Source organism: Rousettus aegyptiacus, unplaced genomic scaffold, assembly GCF_014176215.1.
Source record: "Rousettus aegyptiacus isolate mRouAeg1 unplaced genomic scaffold, mRouAeg1.p scaffold_m13_p_1, whole genome shotgun sequence".
Classification (NCBI taxonomy): Eukaryota; Metazoa; Chordata; class Mammalia; order Chiroptera; family Pteropodidae; genus Rousettus; species Rousettus aegyptiacus.
The window spans coordinates 24,878,845-24,901,598 of record NW_023416284.1 but is presented as its reverse complement, the minus strand read 5'-3'; the positions used below and the strand labels follow the sequence as shown (position 1 = coordinate 24,901,598).

General features: G+C 37.9%; 1 protein-coding gene and 1 pseudogene across 2 annotated transcripts; one reads left to right on the top strand and one right to left on the bottom strand.

Annotated features, from left to right (window-relative positions):
- Positions 1-270: 270 nt before the first annotated feature.
- AKIRIN1 (akirin 1) lies at positions 271-10,417 on the bottom strand. Of its 2 annotated transcripts, XM_016157400.2 has the most exons (5): positions 10,066-10,415; positions 5,996-6,136; positions 3,744-3,878; positions 2,378-2,449; positions 271-1,798 (listed from the first exon to the last, which is right to left on the bottom strand). In XM_016157400.2, exons 1-5 carry the CDS (start codon positions 10,280-10,282, stop codon positions 1,788-1,790), a joined length of 576 nt encoding a protein of 191 aa, XP_016012886.1. In that variant the 5' UTR covers positions 10,283-10,415; the 3' UTR covers positions 271-1,787. The 2 variants fall into 2 exon arrangements, with proteins under 2 accessions (XP_016012886.1, XP_016012885.1); XM_016157399.2 differs by lacking the exon at positions 271-1,798 and having other exon boundaries at positions 1,806-2,449; positions 10,066-10,417.
- Positions 4,980-5,098, top strand: LOC118604328 (annotated as a pseudogene).
- Positions 10,418-22,754: the final 12,337 nt, after the last annotated feature.

Sequence of the window (22,754 nt, the reverse complement as noted above, 5' to 3'; positions counted from 1 at the left end):
GGTGCAACTATCCCACTGTAAGGCCACTCCCATTACTGCCACTGCTACGCTCCTCTCAGGAACAAGTGACTACCCTGGAAAGGGAAGAGATGAAACGAACTGCCTTTCAAATATGAAGTATAATAATTCTTTAATTATCAAAAGATCACTGCTGGGCTTTAAAAAAAAAGGTCTATAACTCTTAAATGTAGTGTTGAACAGGGGAAATGGTTATAGCAGCCTCACATAAATTATTTTAATAAACATTATCACAGTATTAAGAAGGCAAGGTAAACAAATAGCTTAAGTATTTTATTTGTTTGCAACTAAGCTTGTTAACACTATATAATGAAAATGTACAAAGAATAACGTTGCAGTTTTTGGTTAGATTTAAGTCAAAGACATTCATTAATAAGGAATCTTCCAATGTGAATATCCCAGAAATTTCTCTAAGCCATCTCATCAGAACTGTCACTGAATATTACCTTACTTTGGAAGGTATTGGCATACATTTGAATTAAACTCAGAATTTTGCAAAATAAGCCCTAATTACAAAAAAAAAAAAAAAACTATCCTATATTCGAACTAAAACAATTTTAATAGAACTTTCTTTTCCAGAAACAATAATAAATGAAACAAGGCATTTTGTAAAATGTGGTCCTGAACAAGTCACAGTAAAAAATAAATGTGTACTTAACTTCCACCTCCTAAAAACAGAGGCTACTTTCTGTTCCTCAGGCCTTGGAAACAAGGTGAAGAACAGTCTGTAAGCAACTTCAGGTAGGGGGTTGCCAAAACAAAGATCAAGCAGTTGAACATGGACACCTGTCAAAAGAATTTGGGGGAAGCTGACCAAAGGATCCAAATCTACCTGTGATAACTGATACAAAGGTGAAGTGGCTCCTCCCAAGTAGCAGTGCCATTGGGGCCTGGCCTAGCCCCGTGCTCAACCTATGGTATGCTCCCAAGCAAACCCAGATGTTTCTGATTCTGGGGAGACTTTTTCTTTTCAGAGGTTCAGTGTCTAGGGGAGCTCTTTGTGTGAATGAGGTGAGCACAGACTCCATGTGGGTATTTTAAGGCTTGGAGTCAAAGTATTTTTCTAACACGGCTAGGCAGAGTCCATGTGTCAAACGGCCCGTCTCCGGTTGGTTCTAATTCCTCACCACACATCTGTAGACCTAGGACCACAGAGCTATGTCATCATAATCACATCTAATGTCCATCCTAATGTATGATTCATATTCTGTGCCTGGAAACAGTCCCTGTATTTAACAGTAATACCTACACATAAAACAACCCACTGTTACAACTTATATGGTCACAAAACATTAATGATCTTCTATAGATCAAGCAAATGTTTTTAACCATAATTGTCGTGCATCAAATTCACAGCCAGGATCCCCAAGATCAAAAAAATTTGCACAATACAAATAATAACTTAAAATACACATACACACATATACACACACTCTCACACACACTTCTTACAGAACTGTGCTTGGGGAAACTCCATTTGTTGAGTGCCACTGAGGGCATATTTTGCTAAACTGCTGCTCCAGGTATTGTTTGGAAAATCTATCACAGTAGGGCACAGCTGTTTATTGGATGAGCAGAAAAGAAAGATATGCTTGTGGCAACCAGAAAGTTTTAAGGTCTTTCAAGTTGTATAAAATGGACCTGCAGAAACATTTAAGTGTTCTCAGGATGCAAAGTTGGAGTTGAAATGTGATATCAAACCAGTTGCAAAAAGTGTACAGCAGCCATCTCTTGAGGTCAAACCTGGTACCCAGATATGCAAGAAAGCTTCAGGACACATCTATAAAGTAGGAATAAAAACAACAGAGTGTAAGAATAGTAAAAAATATAGTTTTGTGCTTTTTAAATATTAACTAATGGTAAATGTGATAAACTGCATGAAGGATATGGATCATCACTTAAATTCTCAAGAATTGAAGAAACCTGGCTCAGTCGTTTTGTTTAGATATATAGCTATTTATAAATTATGCGTTGAGTAACTAGTAGTTGCAAGATGTTTAGAATTAAGAAATTCTGACCATACACTTGATAAGTTACCCTAAAAAAAAAATCAACTCCCACAAATTAACAGTTGAAACTACTTTTCTGGGGAGAAGGTCACTAGCTTGGACAAATTATAAACTTCTTTGAGTGCAATCTTTACCTGTAAAATAGTTCCTCCCTCATAGGGTTATTGTGGCTGAAATAAACTTAGTGAGGATTTAAACAGCTTAGCACAGTGTTGTGCATGTACGTATTCTTTACATGCTAGCTATTATTTTACTTCATAAGGTCTTTTTGCTCTTAGGATATAAGGTACTGTTTCAAATTTTTGCTCTTGGAAGTTAGAAAATTCAAAGGAAAACTTGGTAATACTTACAGCTTGTGGGCCTTGTCCCATATCGTCGCATTATCTGATCGTGTGTGAATTTCACAAAAGATTCATATTGTTCTGTGAGGGGAAAGACAGTATATACTATCCCCTGTAGCTCACCCCAGTTTTTCAAGAATCAAGTGTCAGGATTACATCTAGCTTCCCTGTTTAATTCATCCATTCTCAGACTCTCCTTATAATAGTCACTCTGATATTTGTTACTTTCCTCTTAGATCCCAGAGCCAAATCCCTGGCTCCTAGATTTGGCTATTGATCATCTATAACATAACATTTTCCTAATAATCTCGTCCCTGCCATAATTCTATCCCCTACTAATGGCTTTCCAAGATACAGATATGCTCACTACCACAGACAAACAAATTTTAGGACATCACCTATACAACCTGAAGCTTGAAACTCTTTTCTGCACTTTATCGTGCTATAAATTTCAACATACATACTGAGTGAAGGGTGGGATGACTATAAATCTAAGAGAAAATACCTAATTGTAGAGTTCCACAGAAGAACCTTCCTAAAGGGAAACTCATCAGACAGAAGGTTGTCTAACATCTGTGAACACAAAAGTGACTTAGAGCCAGCTGGTGTGAACAATTTGGGAGCGGGGCAGGAGAGGGGTATGACATACCAGTTTCTTCTCATAATACATGTTAGTATATTAAAAGATCAAAAAAGGCCTACTATAAAGAAATCCATTTAACTCTGTTGTTAAACCAACAGTTCCCAATTTAAAGCAGACTTATTAACATTCTGAGGAACCATGTGGTGTGGGTCACCTGATTAGGAAACAAGTTACAGGAAGATGATGTTGCCTAAAACCTCTCTCTGATCATAACACTGGTCTCTTTCACTAAACAGGTACTTTCTATTCCTGATTTAGACCCCTTCCTTTCACAAAAGGCTCTAACTTGTTACCATCATTAATCTCTCTCTCTGTTCTTTTCTGACCTGTGCTTTTCAAACTTTAATGTACCTCCAAATCACAGAGTGCCTGACTTCCCACATCCACAAAGTGACTCCCACCAGGAAGTATGATTATGTTGGGATACTGGACTATACACCCCGTTTCCCAACCAGTTTACAGGCCAGCTAGCCCAAATAACCTACTCAATGCCTTTGTTCATATGGGAAGTTCTCAACAGAAAAGTTTGGTTTATCTTATTTTAGAAATATAAATGAAAAGTCCTCCCATATAAAATATAAATGAAATATTTAGAACCATCAAGGGGAGTAACTTAATACAACTCATTAAACCTTCTTGTGTAATGTCCAATTCCTATATTACCATTTAGTTAACTGGGATTAATACTCACTGAACCTCATTAACAATGGCATAACCACTGCCTCAGCCTACCTGCTAGTTTGGTATTGAGGATTTGCTCATACTCCTCCCGAATTTTATCTTCATAATCTTTTAAGAGACGCTCACATATTATGCCAACTTGTCGGAGAGTAAAGGTGGGCTGGTCCTTCTTCATCCAGGAGGAACCTGGCCAAAAGACAAATCTAGTTTACATAATAAATTTTAGTTCTAAGGTTCTAACATCATACAAATAGTCCTAATATATATAAAAAGTGTTTAGAAATATATTTTCCACTACTTTACATGGAATATTTTCACAAATTTTTCTGAGTTTCTGACATCTGTTTCACAAAGCAAGGACAAAAGTAAATTTAGTAGGAGGAACAACATGTATCCAGTTATACTAGCTGATCTGCATACAGAAAAACAGTTCTGATGCCATAACAACCTGAGCTCAGATTCAGGGAACATTTGGTAAAGGGCAAGAACAAAAAGTTTAAAGCTGATATAAAGCCTCTATTCTGGATTAGGGAAAGTAGAGTCAAAGCACAAGAGCTACCCAGATGCTTTGAGAACATCTAAACCTATGTTTAACCAAGGTGGTGCATCATAATTGTCTGTGAAATTAACAAAAAAAATACACATTCGGATTTAATTCTTGGGTAGGGCTTGGACATATTTTAAGTTCCACAAGTGATTCTGATAGGAAAAGGTTAGAAGTTTGACACTTAGAAGACCAAGTAACTTGCCCAGTATGAAAAATTGTAAGCCAAGTCATGGAAGTATGAATGAAGACACTAACGCACTACAAATCTCATCCTTGATCCCTTTTAAAATGTTCATAAGATAGTAAGTAGGAACCAAAACATCCACTGGAATGCCAGAAAACATGAAAATTGATTTCCTGTTCATGATAAAGGCAGCAGCTCCATTGACAGCCCAGTTCTGAGTTGTTCTTTAAAGCTTGACCTGGAATCTGTTTCTTTGATTCTTAGTGTATAAATTATTTAATACCATGAAATTTATTTTTTGCTTAAATCAAATTTTTTTCTCTACAAATGAAACTTGACCAAAACATCTAGCCCATTATTATTTGTAACTGCTTCTCTACACACAACATATTCTATTACTTCAAAATTATATTACTAAAATCTTGAGAGAAAATGGAGACTTGCTAACTATTACCATTGAAAGGTCTGTTATTCATGTACGTGCAAGAGCAGTTAGAAAGGATGTTGTTCCATAGTCAAAACCTTTGGGTTATAGACAATTTAAAAACTTATTTGGATCTACGACCATGCCACCCTAAACGTGCCCAATCTCATCTGATCTCAGAAGCTAAGCAGGGTCGGGCCTGATTAGTACTTGGGTGGGATACCACCTAGGAATACCAGGTGCCGCAGGCGTCAAATAAATAAATAAATAAATAAATATCTGATTTGGTGAAATTCACATAAATTTAACTATTTTAAAGTGAAGAATTCGTGGCATTTAGTATAGTCACAATGTTGTACAACCAGCACCTCTATCTAGTTTCCAAAGTAACACCCTTTAACAATGAAGCAGTTTCTCCCCATTCCCCTCTTCCCTTAGCTCCTGGCCAATACCAATTTGTGTTTTTACAAAGAGACAATTTTTAATCAAGGTAATTTTAATTCTTATAACTACTAAGAATACTTTGTGAGCAAATAAACTACTCTACTGTTAAAGGAGACAGAGTTCACCACCTCTGGGGATGTTCAAGCAATGGCCTGTTGACTCTTTGCAGGATATGGCAGGCAAGACTGGTGGCTAAACTATATGACCATGAAGATTCACTCCAACCCCAAGATTCTATTTTTGAGCACATCCTCTCTAATCACTTGTCAATATTATATAGCAATGCCGTCACACAGCTTTCTTCGACGATAGAAATGTGCAATAGTTGTGCTAATACAACAGCTACACATAGCTACTAGGCACCTGAAATGTGGCTACTGCATCTGAGACATTAAATGTTAAAATTTTATTAAATTGAAATTAATTTAAAAATAAACAGCCACTTGTGGCTAGTGGCTACGGTATCAGACATTGCAATTATAGAGGGCACTGTTGCACTGGGCGGATGGAAGCCCAATCAAATAAATCTAAGGTCTATTCCAATTTCATGACTCTATGGTTTTAAAGTATTTATCAGTAGTAATACAATACATACACTTTACCAATTTTATTACTTTAGACAAAATCAATTCTAGATTAGAAAACCATCATTTTAATATCATTTACAAAACCTTAAATGCGTTGGCCAAACTAAGTGTGCTTACCTGGAGAACTAGGTGCTGTGAGTGCAGAGGAATGAGGCTGACTTTCTGAAGTACAAGCTTCATTTTGATTAAGAACAACTTCTAAATGTCTCCACCTCTGATAACGACTATATTCTTGTTTTATATTCTGAAAAATTTGCTCTAAATAAAAAAGAAACAAACCTGAGCATTCTTCAAACTTCTTACCCCCCCCCAATGTTATAAATATTAACAAGAAAAATGTTTATACTGACTAAAGCACTCTTCCTAGGACCTCCAAAGTGTGCCCTCTTATTGTTGCTATTTCAGCAAAACAGAGAATAGCAGCTATTTTGGCATAAGCTACCCAGACAGTTCCCTTTGCTTGTTTCCTGTGATGACGAAGACCAGATCTGCTGTTTGCTATAGGATTAACTAGAACAACTTACAGGGGGAAAAAAAATCCTTCACCTAATAGGGAGCTATTTTTTTTTTTTTTTATCTCCTTTCAGTTGCACAATTTCACAAACTGGAGCATTAGGGGTGAGTCTCTTACCACCTAAGACCTTCTAACAGTGAAGCTTTCATCTTGTTTGGGATTCGAGATCTTTAGGGAGGAGGAAAGTAGAAATTACTATGTTCACAGACAAGGGAAACCCTGAGATTTGTTGCTTGGAATTGATGATCTGTACTTACAAATTTTCTCATCTTGTAAGAGGCAATATGTGGTAGGATTCAGATTACTATTCTGAGTGAAGGTAATCACAAACCAAATTTAACATTATTAAAAGGAGTCCAGGATACACAAATCGCTAATCACTTTGAAGTACACTCCTAGAGACAACAAAGAACCTGGAAGAATGTGGTTTTCACATGTTTTGCAATTTTGTGGCAGAATATATATTCACTTTCCAGATATTAAAGCCTCCTTGTCAAACAAAAGCTAGAAAAATTTAGCAGCCCCTCAACTCACATTATTCTAATTTATATTTTGCTATAGCCATATATATTTTTTTTTAATGGGGGAAGTGTTAACAATGCCATTTTGCTTCTTCCCAGCTGTGTGACTATGACCTTGGGAAGTCATTCAGGCTCTTAGGCTAGTTCTGCAATATAAATGTTAAATGCCTGTGCAATAAAGTTGTGATAATCAAAATCAAAGATATTAATAATTCCACGAGTGATGGTACAGCCCAGGAACTGACATGAACTCACAGTTGCGCCACATACAGCTAAATTCTGTAACACCCAGCCCAAACACTGGAACAAAATAGTAGAAGCAAAGCTTTCCTTTAATACTATGAAGTTCATATTTTAGATCCTTGACTTTATAAAATCTTTGCTCCATCTTTAAAATGTATTATTCTCCAAGCATATACTTGCCAGATATGATACAAGGTTGTAAGGAACTGCAAAGACTTGAAACAAGAAAGGACAAGTATGAGGACAATTCTCGTGAAAACAGAAGGCCTTTGATAAACCTCTAACTTGTATGGCAAAGTTAACAAATGGAAAGATACAACTTTGAAGCTGGTAGAAGGACTAGGAAGTCCAAGAATCTAAACATGGTATGCACAGGAGAAAAAGAAGGAAGCAGAGGTGATTTTCTTTTCAGGAAGACCACATAAAATAAGAAAAGGCATTTTCTTTTTAATAATGAATAATTTTAATCTTTGCCTCCCATTATTATGAGGTTGTGCTTCCAAGTTATATCAGACTAAGCCCATTATTTTTCCAGTTCCATCTCCCACTACAACCCAGTTGCATTAAATTATCCTGAATTTGTGGGTTTTCTGGCCTTTGCTCAAGCAGTTTTGCTTTCCTTGCAATGGGGAGCCACAACATTAAGACCCAGCTAAAATGCTACCTCAATCTGCAAGTTATTCCCCAATCCTCAGATCATGAGCAATTAATTGCTTTGCATCTAGACTCACTCCATGTTTACAGACATATCCGCAAGGTCAGCAAGCCCCTTGTATGCTTGGTATCCACCTCACTCATTTAAGCAATAAAATACTTAATTTTATAGGTCCTTTCCGCAAAAAGTGCTATGACACATATCATTTTTTAATTGAAATTTTAAAACATAGTTTCTTGACCACTTCTGAGAGAACTTAAGAACCCTTGAGGTAACAACTAGGATGTTACGAGGCAAAGTCACTGATTTTTAAATTCACTTTTCTATTGGTTGGCTTTATTCTATTTGTATAGCAACTAATATTTCCTACCCCATTCTTCCTTTTTAATTCAGAGGCATCCTTTTCTTAACCTAAAGCATCAAATGAATTGTTCGTACTTTCTTTCATGACAGACCCATATTCCAATAAGCATTAAGAAACAAATGAATATTTTAAATAAAACATTTTAACATAAAAATGTCCAAGAAGTTAGTTTGCATAATCTATGCAAAGACTGAATTTTAAGATTAATTAAAAATCTAGTGCCCCCATTATAGCACTCTACGGTATTCAGGTTTCCATATACATGCAACAGTCATTTATTAATTATTTGCTGTAATGTGAACTACAATAGAATTAGTCTAGAGGGTGGTATTGGAAGAAATAAAACATTTATATAATATCCATTGAGGTAGATAGGGCAAGCATTAATTTTATTTGCAGAAGAGAGATCCAGAAAAATTATATGGCTATCCTTGGGTATCTGTAGGAGTGGTGGAAGAAAAAAAAAATCACTTTAACTGGGCATCTACACCCCCTGCTTTTGAAGAGCTCTTTACAAAGAACTTCTGCAAACATTCTCATTCAGTACATAAGGCTTTTTGCAATACTAGGTGGTTGTGGAATTTAAAGTGGAACAGAGTTCCTCAGAGAGCTGGGTTAGTCAAGTAAGAGATGGGAGACTTAAGGAAATAGAAGGGGAACGTGATGGAAGGTAAGGATTCAGACAGCCAAGAAGGTCTGGGGGAAAAGAGCAAAGGCAGAGTTTGGAAAATGTATAAAAGACTGATTAGGTAAGATATGGTTATAGTTGATAAAGCTTTCCAATGTCAGCATAAAGAAAAGGTGAACATGAGTAAGGATGAAGTGTCTAGGAGAGCTTGGCTGAGAACTGCAAGAATCTGGTTGGAGAGGATGAGGGCCTGAAAACTGCATTGTGGATACAGGAGGAAATAAAGCCTAAAAACACTGGTAACTGAAAAGAGGTGAGGAAAGAATGATTTCAAGGCAACCCAAGGTTCTGCTTATGCTTGAAAAATAGAAAAAAACACACAAAGAAATGCCTTGCTAAAGTCCAGTTTTGAGACTCCCCCCATTTCCGGGAGAGCTTTAAAACTGCTAAATATTAATTCTGATGCGCTTTCTCCGCAACTCCTGCACAATGGTTAGGGGTTTTTTCCTTTTTTTTTTTTTTTTTTTTTTTTTTACTTTATTGTCACACAAGCTCTCTCCCCTTTTCTTGGCCAATGTGGAATCCCTCAGCTACGGATTGTTGAATTCCTGCTTCCGGAACCTCTGTATGTTTAAGGATACTCAAATTCTAGCTAACGACCTACCAATTTCAAGCCATATATGGTACAAGACAATAGCCATACAATAAAAGAACATGGCCAGTCCCTTAGAATTAGTCAGGTTGAAATCGGATTCCATGACTTCTGCGGCGGCCTCTGGTCCCTAAAGACTTCTAGAAATTAGGTCCGCCTATTGCTATAGTAGAGTGCTGAAGAGCATACACTCGGGCCCATTTCTAGTAACCAAACCCCAACCCCCATCCTCAAGGCCGGATTCGTGAGTGGAATCCAATTTTCCTGCCCACTGGATCTGCAGGGCGCCTCGTGCAGGCCCAGGCAGCAGAGGCAGAGGGGGCTAGGGGAAACCGGGAGGGCCCCAAGCGATCAGAGATATTTCCATCTTCTTGATGCCGACCCCTCTAGGCTCTCCAGCTCCAGGAAAACCGAAAACCGACACTGTGGCCCCACTACGCCTCCCGGATGTCTCCCATCCCCGGAAGCGACCAGGCCCAGCGGCACCCCAGTTCCCTTTTCTCAGGGCAAAGAAGGGGGTCTGTGGGTGAATTAGACTAGCGTCCATAACCCTCTTCCCACCCCCAAATGCCAGGGCCTGGCTTCCTGCCAAGCCCGCAGCTTCGGTTACCCGGAGTTGGAAGGCGCCGCTCGCTGCCGGGCGGGGCAGGCTGCTGTAGAGCCGGCGGTGGGGTCTGCATCTGGAGCGGCGGCGGCTCGGCGTCCGGGGGCCTGAGGCCCGGAGTGGGGCCGGGCAGAGGGGCGCAGCGCCGCCGCTTCGGGGAGCCGGGGCTCAGCAGCGCCGCCTCGAACTCCATGGGCCGCTTCAACGTCGCCCCACACGCCATGCCGCTGACCGGCCGGGGACGAGGAGCGGCCGCGGTTGGAACTGCGGCCCAAGATACAGCTCCTCAGCCGAGATCGCAAGCCAAGCCGGCTCCAATGGCGCCTCCAGCACCCGGCAGCGGCGCTGGCCCGCCTCCTGTGACGTCACGGACTTGGCCACCACCCGGCAGAGGGAGGAAAGCCGGAAGAGGGCCGCTCCGGGTGGTCCTTTAGCAACGGTCCAGCCCACGGCAACCCCTCCTGAAGAAATGGAACGGCCTAGGCGGAGAGCTTGGTCACTAAGCAACCTGGGGAAGGCCCCCACCCCCGCCTCCGCCCCTCCCAGGGTCCCATCCCCCCCACTCCTTCCCAAGCTGTCGCTCCCCGGTGGCCCCTTAGGTTTTCGCACCTGCGCGGCTTGGGCATGGGGGAGGGGAAGGCTCGGAGGGGCCTGTTGAGAGCCCGCGAGGGTCAGTGTCCTCAGGTCCAGTAACCCTCCCCTTATCTCGTTCTAGTCCTCGAGATAAAGGAGAGGGTGATTCTAAAAGGTCCTCAAGGGCATTCCCCTGATTCCTGGGAAGTATTCACTTGAACATAACCCGAGATCTGAGGATGAACTTTAGGAAGTACACCAATCTCGTGAGATTGTGTGCAATATTGTGTGTGTGTGTGTGTGTGTGTGTATTTTAGGATAGATGACCAATACCTTCGTCAGCTCATGAGAGGGGTCCGTTACTGAAAAAAGTTAAAAACAAGCAGAAAACACCAACTACTTTAAACCATCCAAGTATGGTGTCAGTGTTAACAACTTCAGCTGATAGCTGATAAGCCAGTCTCTCCATCCGACCTGGCAGCTCAGGTGCTTCCTCAGTTCTTTCCGAATTCTCGACAGCAATGCCACTGCAAAGTGTTTTTGATATTGAAGAAAGGCACATAACAGGAGGGTTCTGCTTTCAGAAACTATGTGCTTGTATGGTTATTGAGGAGCAGATCCAACGCTTTCAACAAATCTTGAAAGGGATCTTGGACCCCAAAAATAGTTAAAACCTTTTCATAACTATTCACATACAGTAAATAATGATGACTGCTGGGGTCTGTGTGCTTCAACATATATCTGGGATTTTCAAGAATAATCTAAATTTCAGATACTCTCTTCAAACAGGTGATATGTTGAATCAATATGCCCCAATATTTGAGTTGGAGAATATGGACATACCATCTCAGTCCCATTCTGGGTCCCTTTCTGTTACTTTTCTCTGGGCCCTCCCATTCCTCCAAAGTTTATAAGATGCAAACATAGGTCAAGGGTTTTGTTTTGTTTGTATTTATGTTTGACAAATAGCAGAAATAATTCTAAAATCCTTATAGATAAAAGATGTAAAATTTATTTTATCTCTTTTCCATAAGGACATAAAGAAGTTTACAATAGGCTAGAAAACTAGAAATAGAACCTTAGGGCCAAAGAAAAAGATTATAATTATCTTTTAATTATGATTATTGGGGATTGCACATGATTGAATTTGAAATTTAGTTCTGAGCTTCCTAACTGCCAGGGTAAAAATTAAAACAGTACATTTTGAATAGATTTTGTCATCTGAAAGGAAACAGTTCATCAGGGGAGACAGATCATAGGTTTTTTTTTTTTTTTTCCATAGCACTAAATTCTAAGGTAGTTTCTTATATGACTTTATCAGGAACCAGTGAATGACATAATAAAGTGGTCCAGAAGATTTGAACAACAAATCCAAAAGCAAAATTCATACAGATATTTCTTGTTATGTCCAATAAAAGCCAAAGGCCTAAAAAGCAACCTAATGATGGTTTTTTTTTTTTTTTTTTGAGGGACTTATCTAATGTGGTCTGAGGAAATTGCTTCCTTGTGGTCTAAACTGGTTCAAAGTTAGAGCTTAGAAGGTTTAAAAGTTTGTCCCTTGGGTCATTATTCTAAATAGCACTTCTAGCTTGGGTTTTGCTAAGTGCTTTGATAATCACACTTTTCTCTGTGATCCTTTAAAACTCTGACCATGCCTTGTAATATTAATATTTTAAAACGGGAAGTTATAATTTGTTTACAAGGCTGTGCTTCAAAACTAGAAATTCCTTGAAAATGATAACCAGGCTTCATTCTTTTGTGTTTCCCCATCCTCTGCACAGTGTTTGAATACAGTAGGGGTAGGCACAGAATAAATATTGGTCGAATGAATAAATGGTAATTATTTCAAGGTTGTTCTCTCTGTCCTTGAAGCTAATAGTTCACATTGTTGAATGAGGGTGGGTTCAGATGATTCAGAAACCAAATAAGTGGGTGGTATATCCTATTATGTTGCAGTCGACAGTAGCCCAACCAGAGAGATGTTCTTAAAGGAAGCAGATGGGCTGCTCTGACAGCCACTCAGTGTGGTGTCTCCTTATGAGGTCACCACAATTCAGATCTGCTTTACTTTGTGTATCCAGACACTTGACTAGTCATATACACAAGCCATGCGCGTGCACACACATACACACACGTTACTAAGTACCTTTCATGTGCCAGGCACTATACTATTAGGGTTGAGGTACAATGGTATGAAAAGAGACACAGTTCCTGTCCTCCTAGGGCTTCCACTCTGTTAGAGATGATACACATTAATCAAACAATCACATCAACAAATATACAAACTGTGACAAGTACTATGAAGGGAAAAAACAGGGTATTTTGAGAGAGTACAATGGAAGTCTTTCTCTGTCTTGGAGAACAATGAAGACTTCCCTGAATAAGTCTGATTTGAGCCAGGGATTAACTAAGCAAAGAGAGGGTGGGAACATCCCAAGCAGAGAAGGCAGTATATTTTATAGTCCAGTGATAGAAACAATAGTTTTTATCCATAAGAAACCATAATGTGTTTGAAGAATTAAAAGAAGTCTAAAGCGGCTGTGGTACAGAGCATGAATGCAGAGTCAGAGGAGAAAAAAAAAAAAAAAACTGTCGAGGAGTGAGGAAGGCAGGAGCCTGAGCATTTAATGCCCTGTTGGCTGTCATGAGGTTTCTTACCTTTTATCTTAAAAACAGTGGGAACAAAGGAGCTTAAACATGATCAGATTTACTTTGGAGAAGATTCCTGAGAACAGGTTGCAGGAGAGCTGGGGGTGGATAGAAGAGAACAGTAAAGAGGTTATTGCATCTGTCCAAATGCATGCCTTATAGTATTAGTTTTACACTATTATAAGGAAACTCCCACTTCCTGGCACACAAAGATTATTTCATATCCCCACCTCACGGGTGTTTTTATGATAGTGTACCCTCTAGAGAGCTCAGCAATAGGTCTGAGACTATTTACTGGTGCCAGCAGTTGTCTGACCCAGGGGCATAAATGGCCTAAAGTTGGGGCTGAGAATGAAAGGAAAGAAGGATATCATCTTCTAAAATCTTCCAGGATTCTTTGCCCAAAATTTCTGAAGGAGTTGTCTTTTTTTGCTGTCTCCTTTTGCATACCTTCCACCCACCACCCATCAACCCACATCCATCTGATTTCTGCCCCTCCCATGCTACTAAAGCAGGTAAAGTCACCAGTGATCTCCAAGCTGTGGAGGGAAGTAGACCGAGCAAAGTTTAGAAGATAAGATGAATAGATGTTGGTGAGTATTAGGTAAGGAGGTGAGAGAGATGGACTCAGGCATGACTCAGAGGCTTCTGGCTTTCTCAGCAGGATTTTCTGAGAAAGTTTTCATCAGACAAGGACTGGACTTGAGAGGAATATATAAATGTGGTTTTGGACATTTTGAGTTATAGTTTCCTTTATAGTATCACTTGGGATTCTCAAAGGGGTGTGTGTGCGTGTGTGTGTGTGTGTGTGTGTGTGTAAATATGTGGGTCTGGAATTCAGGAAAAGTCTGGATTGGAGAAACAAATTAGGAGAGCCATTGGTGTAGAAATGAAGTTATAGGGGCAGTTGGGTTTGTCTAGGGGTAGGAATTCTTAGCCTTTCCTGTGTGTGCTATAAACTCCTTCTCTGAATGTTTTTAAGTGTATATAATAAAATACATATGATTACAAAGGTGATCAGTTATATATATATTTCTAGATAGTCTATTGATATCCATTGGATATTCATTTGATACTGATAGGCTACTTGGAAATATGTAATATACATATAGTAGATATTAGAATATTAATAAATTTCCTAGAACTGTATAATATAAAGGGTAAAAAATGATTATTGAGATGGGAGAAACATACTGCAAAGGACATTCCAATTACAGTCTGAAACAAAGAGTACCACATTATGTGAGCAAAACTTGGGAACCAAGGTGGAAGTAAGGAGAAAAAAAGTGGTAAAAACCCATCTAAAGGTTTCATGTGACTGGAGAATGGGGAAACGAAAGTATTCTAAAAGATTTTATCTTGTTGGGAGAAGGAAAGGAAAGGAACTAGGCATCTCAGGGCAAATAGTTTATGTATTTTTTAAAAATATAACAACATTAGTAAAATATGTGTGAAATAATAAGCATATGTAAAATGGAAAAGTGTGGTAGAACTCAAAAACTAATAAGAAAAAGGGAGAGTAATGATAATTTCATAAAACCAGAGGAATCAGCAAAGTAAAATAAATAATAAAATAGTAGCGTTGGCAGAACTAAAGTATTATCAACTGCCATTAAATGTAAATATACTGGACTATTTCATTGAAGGACAGAGGTTGTCAGACTGAGTTCAATATAAACCCTATTAGGTACTGTATATTTGAAAAACAGATTTCAAACACAGTGATAAAGAAAAGTCAAAAATAAAGGAGCAGGAAAGGCATATCCAACAAATGCTAAATAAAGGGAGAGTAGAAGAGGCAATGTTAACATCAGGAGAAATCTAAAAAATAGCCTTAAATGGGGTAATATGATGTAATAATGAAAATATAATTTAAGAAGTTTTAATAATCATAAACTAAACAATATGACAGCTAAATTTATACAGCAAAAACTATTAGAAAGGCAAAGAGAACTTAATAGGAATATAATCATATTAAGATTAAACAGATTTTGTACTGAATTATAGGCAAGGACATAGAGGAATTGAATAATTGAATAAACAGATTGGATTTACTAGTTATTTATGGAACCTAACGTCTATGGAATAAAGAATATCCTCCCCACACCCCAAATCAACATGTGTCTTCTACAAATTAGACCATATACTTGAGTCACAAAACATTAACACATGTTTGAAAAAGCAAGTTTACAGGTCACACTTTAATCACAATTCAATAAAATTAAAAATACATGATAAAAGGTAATAAGAAAACTTTTGGATGCCTAGAAATGAATAAGCATACTCTTAGATAATATCAATATCAAAGAGATAATTAAAAGTGAAATTGTAAACTATTTAGAAAGCAATAAAAAAGAGAACACTTCAGATTAAAACCTATAAAACTGAAGTCAGAGGAAATGTTATAGATTTATTGTCTTTATTATTGAAAATGAAGTACTAAAAAAATCATTAAATTAAAATTTGTCTTAGGAAATTAGAAAAGGAACAAATAAACTAAAAGGAACAAATAAACTAAAAGAAAGTAGAAACATTATTGATAAAGGTAAAACTGAAAATAAACTAAAACACAAAAAATAGTAAAAAGAATAAAAAAATCTGAAAGCTTTTTAAAAAAGGTAACAAAACAGATAAACTCCTTAAAAGATCCACTAAGAAAAAGAAAAAAATATTTAAGATTAGAAATGAGAAAGAAGACAATCACAGATGCAGAAGAGATAAGAAGCATTATAAGAGAATACTACTTCAACTTGATGGCAACATATTCAAGAAGTTAGAAGAAATGGATAATTTTCAGTTAGATTATAAATTATACAAATTAACACACACAAAGGTAACTAAGTGAAGTGATGGTGAGTCAGTGTGTTAATTAATCTGACTGTGGTAAACATTTCATGATGTACACATATATTAAATGATCACATCATAGGCCTTTAAAAGTCATGTTGTACAACCCAAGTAAATTTTTTATTTGCCAATCATACCTTGATACAGCTGAGAAGAAAAAAGACACTTTATCTGCAAAGTGTCTGTGTAAACTGAAGGTGCTGAAAACATTTTGGTAAAATTTGAATATGTACATGTAATTTGAGGAGAAAAACATTTGGAAAAAAACACAACTGTTTTTCTTTCATATATAGTTTTAAAAAAAGAAATAAAAGAAAGAAAATGTAGGAGACCGTAAGTACGGCCTGGGTATAAGGGTAGACCAAGGTGGTAAACTCAGAAAAGAAAGATCTACTTGACTTAATGACACTTTTAAATAAATTTAAAAATAGGCAACAAATTTGGGATAAAATGCAATAGAACAGAAAATTAATATTTATAACGTAAGATGGATTCCCACACACCGGCAGGAAGGGGACTAACAACCCAAAAGAAAAATGGACAAGGGATATGAAGAAATAATTCACCAAACAAATCTGAATGGAGAAGACTCATATGAGAAATGCTCAAGCTTCCTAATAGCCAGGGAATTGTAAATTAAAGTAACAATGAGATATCACTTTAGACTTAGCAGACAGTGAAAGTTTAAAAATTCATATGTTTATTGCTGGTGGGATTGCTAAAAAGAGGCATTATTATATGCTGCTATAAATTGGTACAGCCTTTTCGGAAAGCATTTCGGTAATATCTATTAAAAATAAAAACATACCCTTTCACCTACAAATTCCACTTCTGGGAAGACACCATATAAAAGGAAAGCGCTGGAATATATTTACATGGAATGTTAATTGCAGCATCGTTCGCAGTGGCCAAATGCTGAGATTAAAGAGAACATTCATTCGAGCAGTGATTGAACGAAGTATGGTACATTTAATGCAGCTATTAAAAACAATGGATCAGAAGTATATAAATTTACATGGTAGGATTTTAAAAAAGGAAATTACGGTATAGAAAATTTATGTAATTCACTAAGATTGCATAGCTACTAAGGAGTAGGTCTGGGATTCAAAAAGTCTGGGTCCAGAGTCCAGGAATTTAGTCACTATACTATGTTGCTATTGAAGGGGAATTGAATAGGAAGTTGGTAGAAGATGGCAAATAAAAAAGAGAAAAAGAGAGATATAGCTAAAAATCGTGAATATCAAAGGAAGACAGAACAAAGGGGAAATAATCATCTGGTAGCAACTGTTTTCTCCTAGCCCTCCGAGACAAGACAAGACAGCAGAAGCCTTGTTCCTAACTCTCAATATGGTATGGTGACTTCATAGGCCACCAGAGGTCACTCCGGCTTCCTTTGTTGGGTTCAGACCCTGTTGAGTCTTGGCAACAGGTACCACAGTGCTTTGGGTCTTCTTGCCCTCTCGCCCTGAACTACTCCTCTGTTTCCTCTCTGCTGATGTGACTCTGACTGCCACTTCCCCTAGCTGTGGCTGGTTCAGCTACTACCCTTTCCAGAGATGGGAGGTAACAAGGCCTCTCTTCTCCCTTCCATATAGCAGTGATGTGGTTAAAACACAGGCCTGGCGATCAGGCATATGTAGGGGCAGGCAGCCCTGTTACTGATCACTTTAAGTAAGCCTAAACCAGTTACATCTTCTCTGAGCCTTATTTTGCCCACCTGTAAAATCAACCTACATCACAGATTAATTATCAGAATTAACTGAGATAAAGTATCTCAAGTGCTTAGCACAGATCTTATTATTAACAAAGTCAGAAAGTTTTTCTCAGTGCAGGCACTTGTATTCAGCTAGTTTTCCTTTACTTTTCAACTCATAACCTTTCTTCCCAGCATTTGCGATAAGACTCCAATAAAGAAAGAAGTTAGCCAATGAGTCAACTGTTTTGCATACCCTCTAAAATAACTTTGAAAAACTGTGTACTACTGTGCATTTGTTTAAGCTGACATTACAATTTTTGTCATTCTAAGATTAAATCTTGCAAAGGATAGTATATCAAAATTATTAAATTAAAAAATTACATAACTGTTTGAGTATATTGAGTGGAATCTAAATAGGATGAAGTGGCCTAAAATGAGCGCTCTGACCAATAAGGGCACCAAATCAGTGCTCGACCCACCTAAACATATCTCTTTATGAGGCATTTGACTATGCATGAAACAGCAGACAAAAAGAAGGCATAAGCAAAAACCACGAGGTACTAGCATCTGGGAGAAAGAAGAAATCAAGAGAGAGATGTAAGGAGAAAAAAGAGAAAAGCCACTAGTAGAAGTAGTAGGGAGAAGTAGGGTTAAGGACAGAGATGAAATCTCAGGAGGATAGAGGAGAGACTTGGGCAGAAAGTAATAAATGACCATCTATGGGTGGAGGAAGGGAGTGATGAATGGAGTTGTTTTTTATGCATTAGAGCTGTTACGTATCATAAGTAGCAAAGAACAAGGCTTCAGTTGCATAAAGCCTGATTATCCAGTCCCAGATGTTTTTTATGGTCCTTATCTCTGAATCTTAACAACAATAAACTCCCATTTCCTGAGGTAAGCTGGAAATGCCTTTGTTTCCTTTGGCCTGAAAGAGCTTACAATGTAGAAATCAGCACCAAAGGTGAGGTTGTAAGGAGTAGACCTTCAAAAGTTGTGAAGAAGTGAATGTGGTAACCACAGGAAGGTGGTGAACAGTGAGAATCTTCTTTCTGTTAGTTGCTGGATAGTGTGGCCATTAGGAGCATAGACTCTAGAGCCAGATAGCCTGAATGTGAATCTGGCTTTGTTGGAAGACTTCAGGAAAGTTTCTTCACTTCTCTGGGGCTCTGTTTCATCCATAAGTGGGATGTATTAGTTTCCCATGGCTGCAGTAACAAATAACCACAAACTCAGAGGCATGAAATAACAGAAATTTATTCTCTCACAGTTCTAGAGGTCGGTTGTCTGAAATTCATTTCACTGGGCCAAAATCAAGATGTCGGCAGGGCTATTATCCATCTGAATACTCCAGGGTAGAATCTGTTCATTGGCTCTTCCAGTTTCTGGTGGCTACCAGCATTCTTTAGCTTGTGGCTACATTATTCCAGTCTCTGCCCTTATGGTCACATAGCTTTTTCCTCTTCTGTCTGTGTCAAATTTCTTTCTGACTCTGTTATACAGTTATGTGATTGGATTTAGGGCTCACCTAGATAATCTAGGATAAATCCTCTATCTCAAAAGACTTAATTTAATTATCTTTTTCCACATATGGTAATATTCTGACACTAGTATACTGTAATACAATTCTGGCACTTCTCATCCAGAGTTACTGTAGAATCCATAAGTTAAAGGGTGTGGTTCCCAACAAAATTGCTCTCACTTCAGGTAACAGCTGCACTTCAGTCATTCCCAGGTCACTTGCACTTTTGATCAACTGGCCTTAAATTTTGGGGTTCCCATAACCTCCTGAAGTTCATTAATAGGTAGAATGACTCATATAAATTAGGAAAGTGCTAAATTTACAATTACAGTTTTATTATCAAGAATACTAGTCAGGACCAGCCAAATGAAGAGACACATAGGGTAGGGCCTGGGACAGTCCCAAGTGCAGAGCTTCCATGCCCTCTCCCTGCGGAGTCAGGGCACGTCACTCTTCCGGTACAATGTGTTTGTCAGCCAGGAAACTCTACCAAAGCTTCCCTACCCAGAGTTTTTATTGAGGTTTCATTATATAAGCGTGATTGATTAAATTATTGGTCATTGATTGCCCATCAGTCATTGGTTGAACTCGATGTTCTTCCTTCTCCTGTTTCCTTAGAGGTAAGGCTGATATCACATATGTATGCAATGATATCAAATTGTTGTTTCTGATTTGCATTTCTCTAATGACCAATAATCAATGATGCTGTACCTCTTTTCATGTGCTTATTGGATATTTGTATCTCTTCTCTGGAGAAATTTTACTCAAAATCTTTATCCAATTTTGTATTGAGCTGTATGTCTTTGTTATTGAATTATAAGAGTTCTTTATATATGCTGAACAAGTCCCTTATCAGATATGTGATTTTGCAAATATTTTCTCCCATTTTGTGGGCTGATTTTTTACATTTTAGTGGTATTGTTCATGGCACAACATTTTTAACTTTGAGGTGCCCAATTTGGTCTATTTTTACTTTCATCAATTGTGCTTTTGATATTGCATCTAGGAAACCATTGCTTAATCCTAGGTTCAAAGATTTATTACTATTTATCTTCCAGGAATTTCATAATTTTAGTTCCTTCATTTAAGCCTATGATCCACTTTGAGTTACTTTTTGAGTATAGTGGTGAGGTAGGGGTCCAACTTCATTCATTTGCATATGGATATCCAGTTGTCTCCTGTAATATTTGTTGAAAATTAGTACATTTTGAGCCAGATGTTCAACAGTTAGTTCTAGAGTGCTAGCTAGACACAGAAAGTCTTCTTGCCACATTTCATGATGGTTCTGAATTTTAAAATTTGCTTCGAATTGTGAAAACTGAACTAGAATTTTCCCTTTCTTGCTGTCGGTGATGTAACCAATTAACTCTATCTTACATGTTTCAGCTTGTAAAATTGTTCTAATCAAGTCCTCAATGTCTGACCTTCAGAAGGCACATCACCTGGATGTCAAACAATTACAGTTAATTAACTGCCGTAAACAGCAGATCACTATAGAGTGCTAATCAGGATTGTTGGTTGCAACAAAAGAAGCCAAAAGTGGCTAACTTAGAGGTAGAAAAGGAATTTGTCAGAAGAATATTACGTACCTCATAGAAAGAAAGGAAAAAAGGGAAAATCAGGCTTGGAAAATGAACATAAAGCCGTTTGTCTGGCTAAAAGAAGCTAGTCAGCTTTAATCATCTCTTACCACAGGAAAAGTATATGTACTCCCACTGCACCACCACTGGACGTTTGTTGCTGCTAGATTCTTGACATCATTGCTGCAGCCCTTTATAATCTCAAATTGAGTTTTTGTAATACTCCAGTGTCCCAGGTATGAGCGTCTTATTAGCCAAGCCTCAAGTATTGGCCCATGGCCTAGACAATAAGAGAGAGGGAAGGCACATACCTATGTCTCTTTAAACTTCTATAATACAAGTTGGGCTTCTCCCTCAACTGAGACCCATAAATGAGACCTTCCCTCAAAACATAAAAGGTATTCAGACATGAGATGGCCAAGGAACAGCAAGGTACATAATAAAAACAGTAGCCAACATTTATTGAGAGCTATTTATGTACAAGTTTTACACGTGTTAACTCTGTTAATGCTCACAACAGCATTATGAGTAATGTTCCATTTTTATCCTGTGTGGTAGATTAAATAATGGCACCTGAAGATATTTATTTCCTAATCTCTAGGAATATGTCTGTGAATATGACAAAAGGGTTACTATTACCTGTTTATAATAAAGAATTTCACTGGCCTTTGTCTCTGTTATGTGAATTATATGTCAACAAAGTGTTAGAAAAATTTATTAATACATGGTAAAATTGCTATGGAAGAGAAAACCAACTTCACCATGAAGGTGGGCCTGTGGCCGCCAGCAGTTCCAGACGTGCATAATCACAATTTTTTAACCAGAAAGAAAAGGAACATCTTTCTCACAACTCTGCTGTGAAAAATCTCAGGGAAGATGCTGATTAACCTGTGCTGGGTTATGCTCCACCCCTGTGTCCCAGGGAGATCACAGGTCTGTGATCAGAAGAGGGAGATGAGCCTGGGAGGACAAAAACAGGATTTTACTGCAGCAGAGAATACATACAGACTAAATTGCTGCAAAAGTTGCCTAGGGAATTTTGGCAGAGTCCGAGAGAGAATCCAGGAGCTTGACTGTGAAGGGTCTACCACCAACAAACAGCAAGTGCAGTTAGATCAGGCTTGTTTGTTTGCTTTGAGGAATCTCAGTAGAGACACAAGATTTAAGGGATTAATTAAGGCTGTAGCCACATCCTTAATAGCTTGCAGGGCTGTGACGCAAACTTGGAGCCAACACTCTAGCCAATGAAGATTTTGGAACAATGTAGAGGAAGAAATTCAAAGGCATAAAAACTATACACATAAATTGCATAATGTTATTAACCAATATTACTCCAATAGATTTATTTTTTTCAATTCTGAAAAAAAAAAGAAGAAAAAACTTTACACATATATACACATGGGCAGATAGATACAGATAAAGAGATAAACTATTTACAGCAGTTACTTTTTGTAACTGAACTTGAAGGAGATTTTCATTTTTCACTGCTATCTTTTTTGTACTATTTAAATTTTTAAAAAATATTTTATAAGAAATAAAGAAAGATTTTTTAAAAGAATGTGTGAAAAAGAAAAGGAGTTCTCATTGCTTTTGGATTGTCCCTACCTGGTGTTAGGTTCTCCAGGACTCCTCTCCCACTGCTGTTAAAAGTAGATGAGAAAAGAAAAACAGTATTTTATGCTCCATATATGTAAAACAAAAGGGAGGGTTATATAGACACGCATGCATAGATTATTTTTGGAATGATAAAAAAGGAAACTGGTAAAAGTCAATGATTCTTGGGTGGAAAACTGGGGGATTGGAGGACAGACGTGGGTAAGAGACTTTTCAT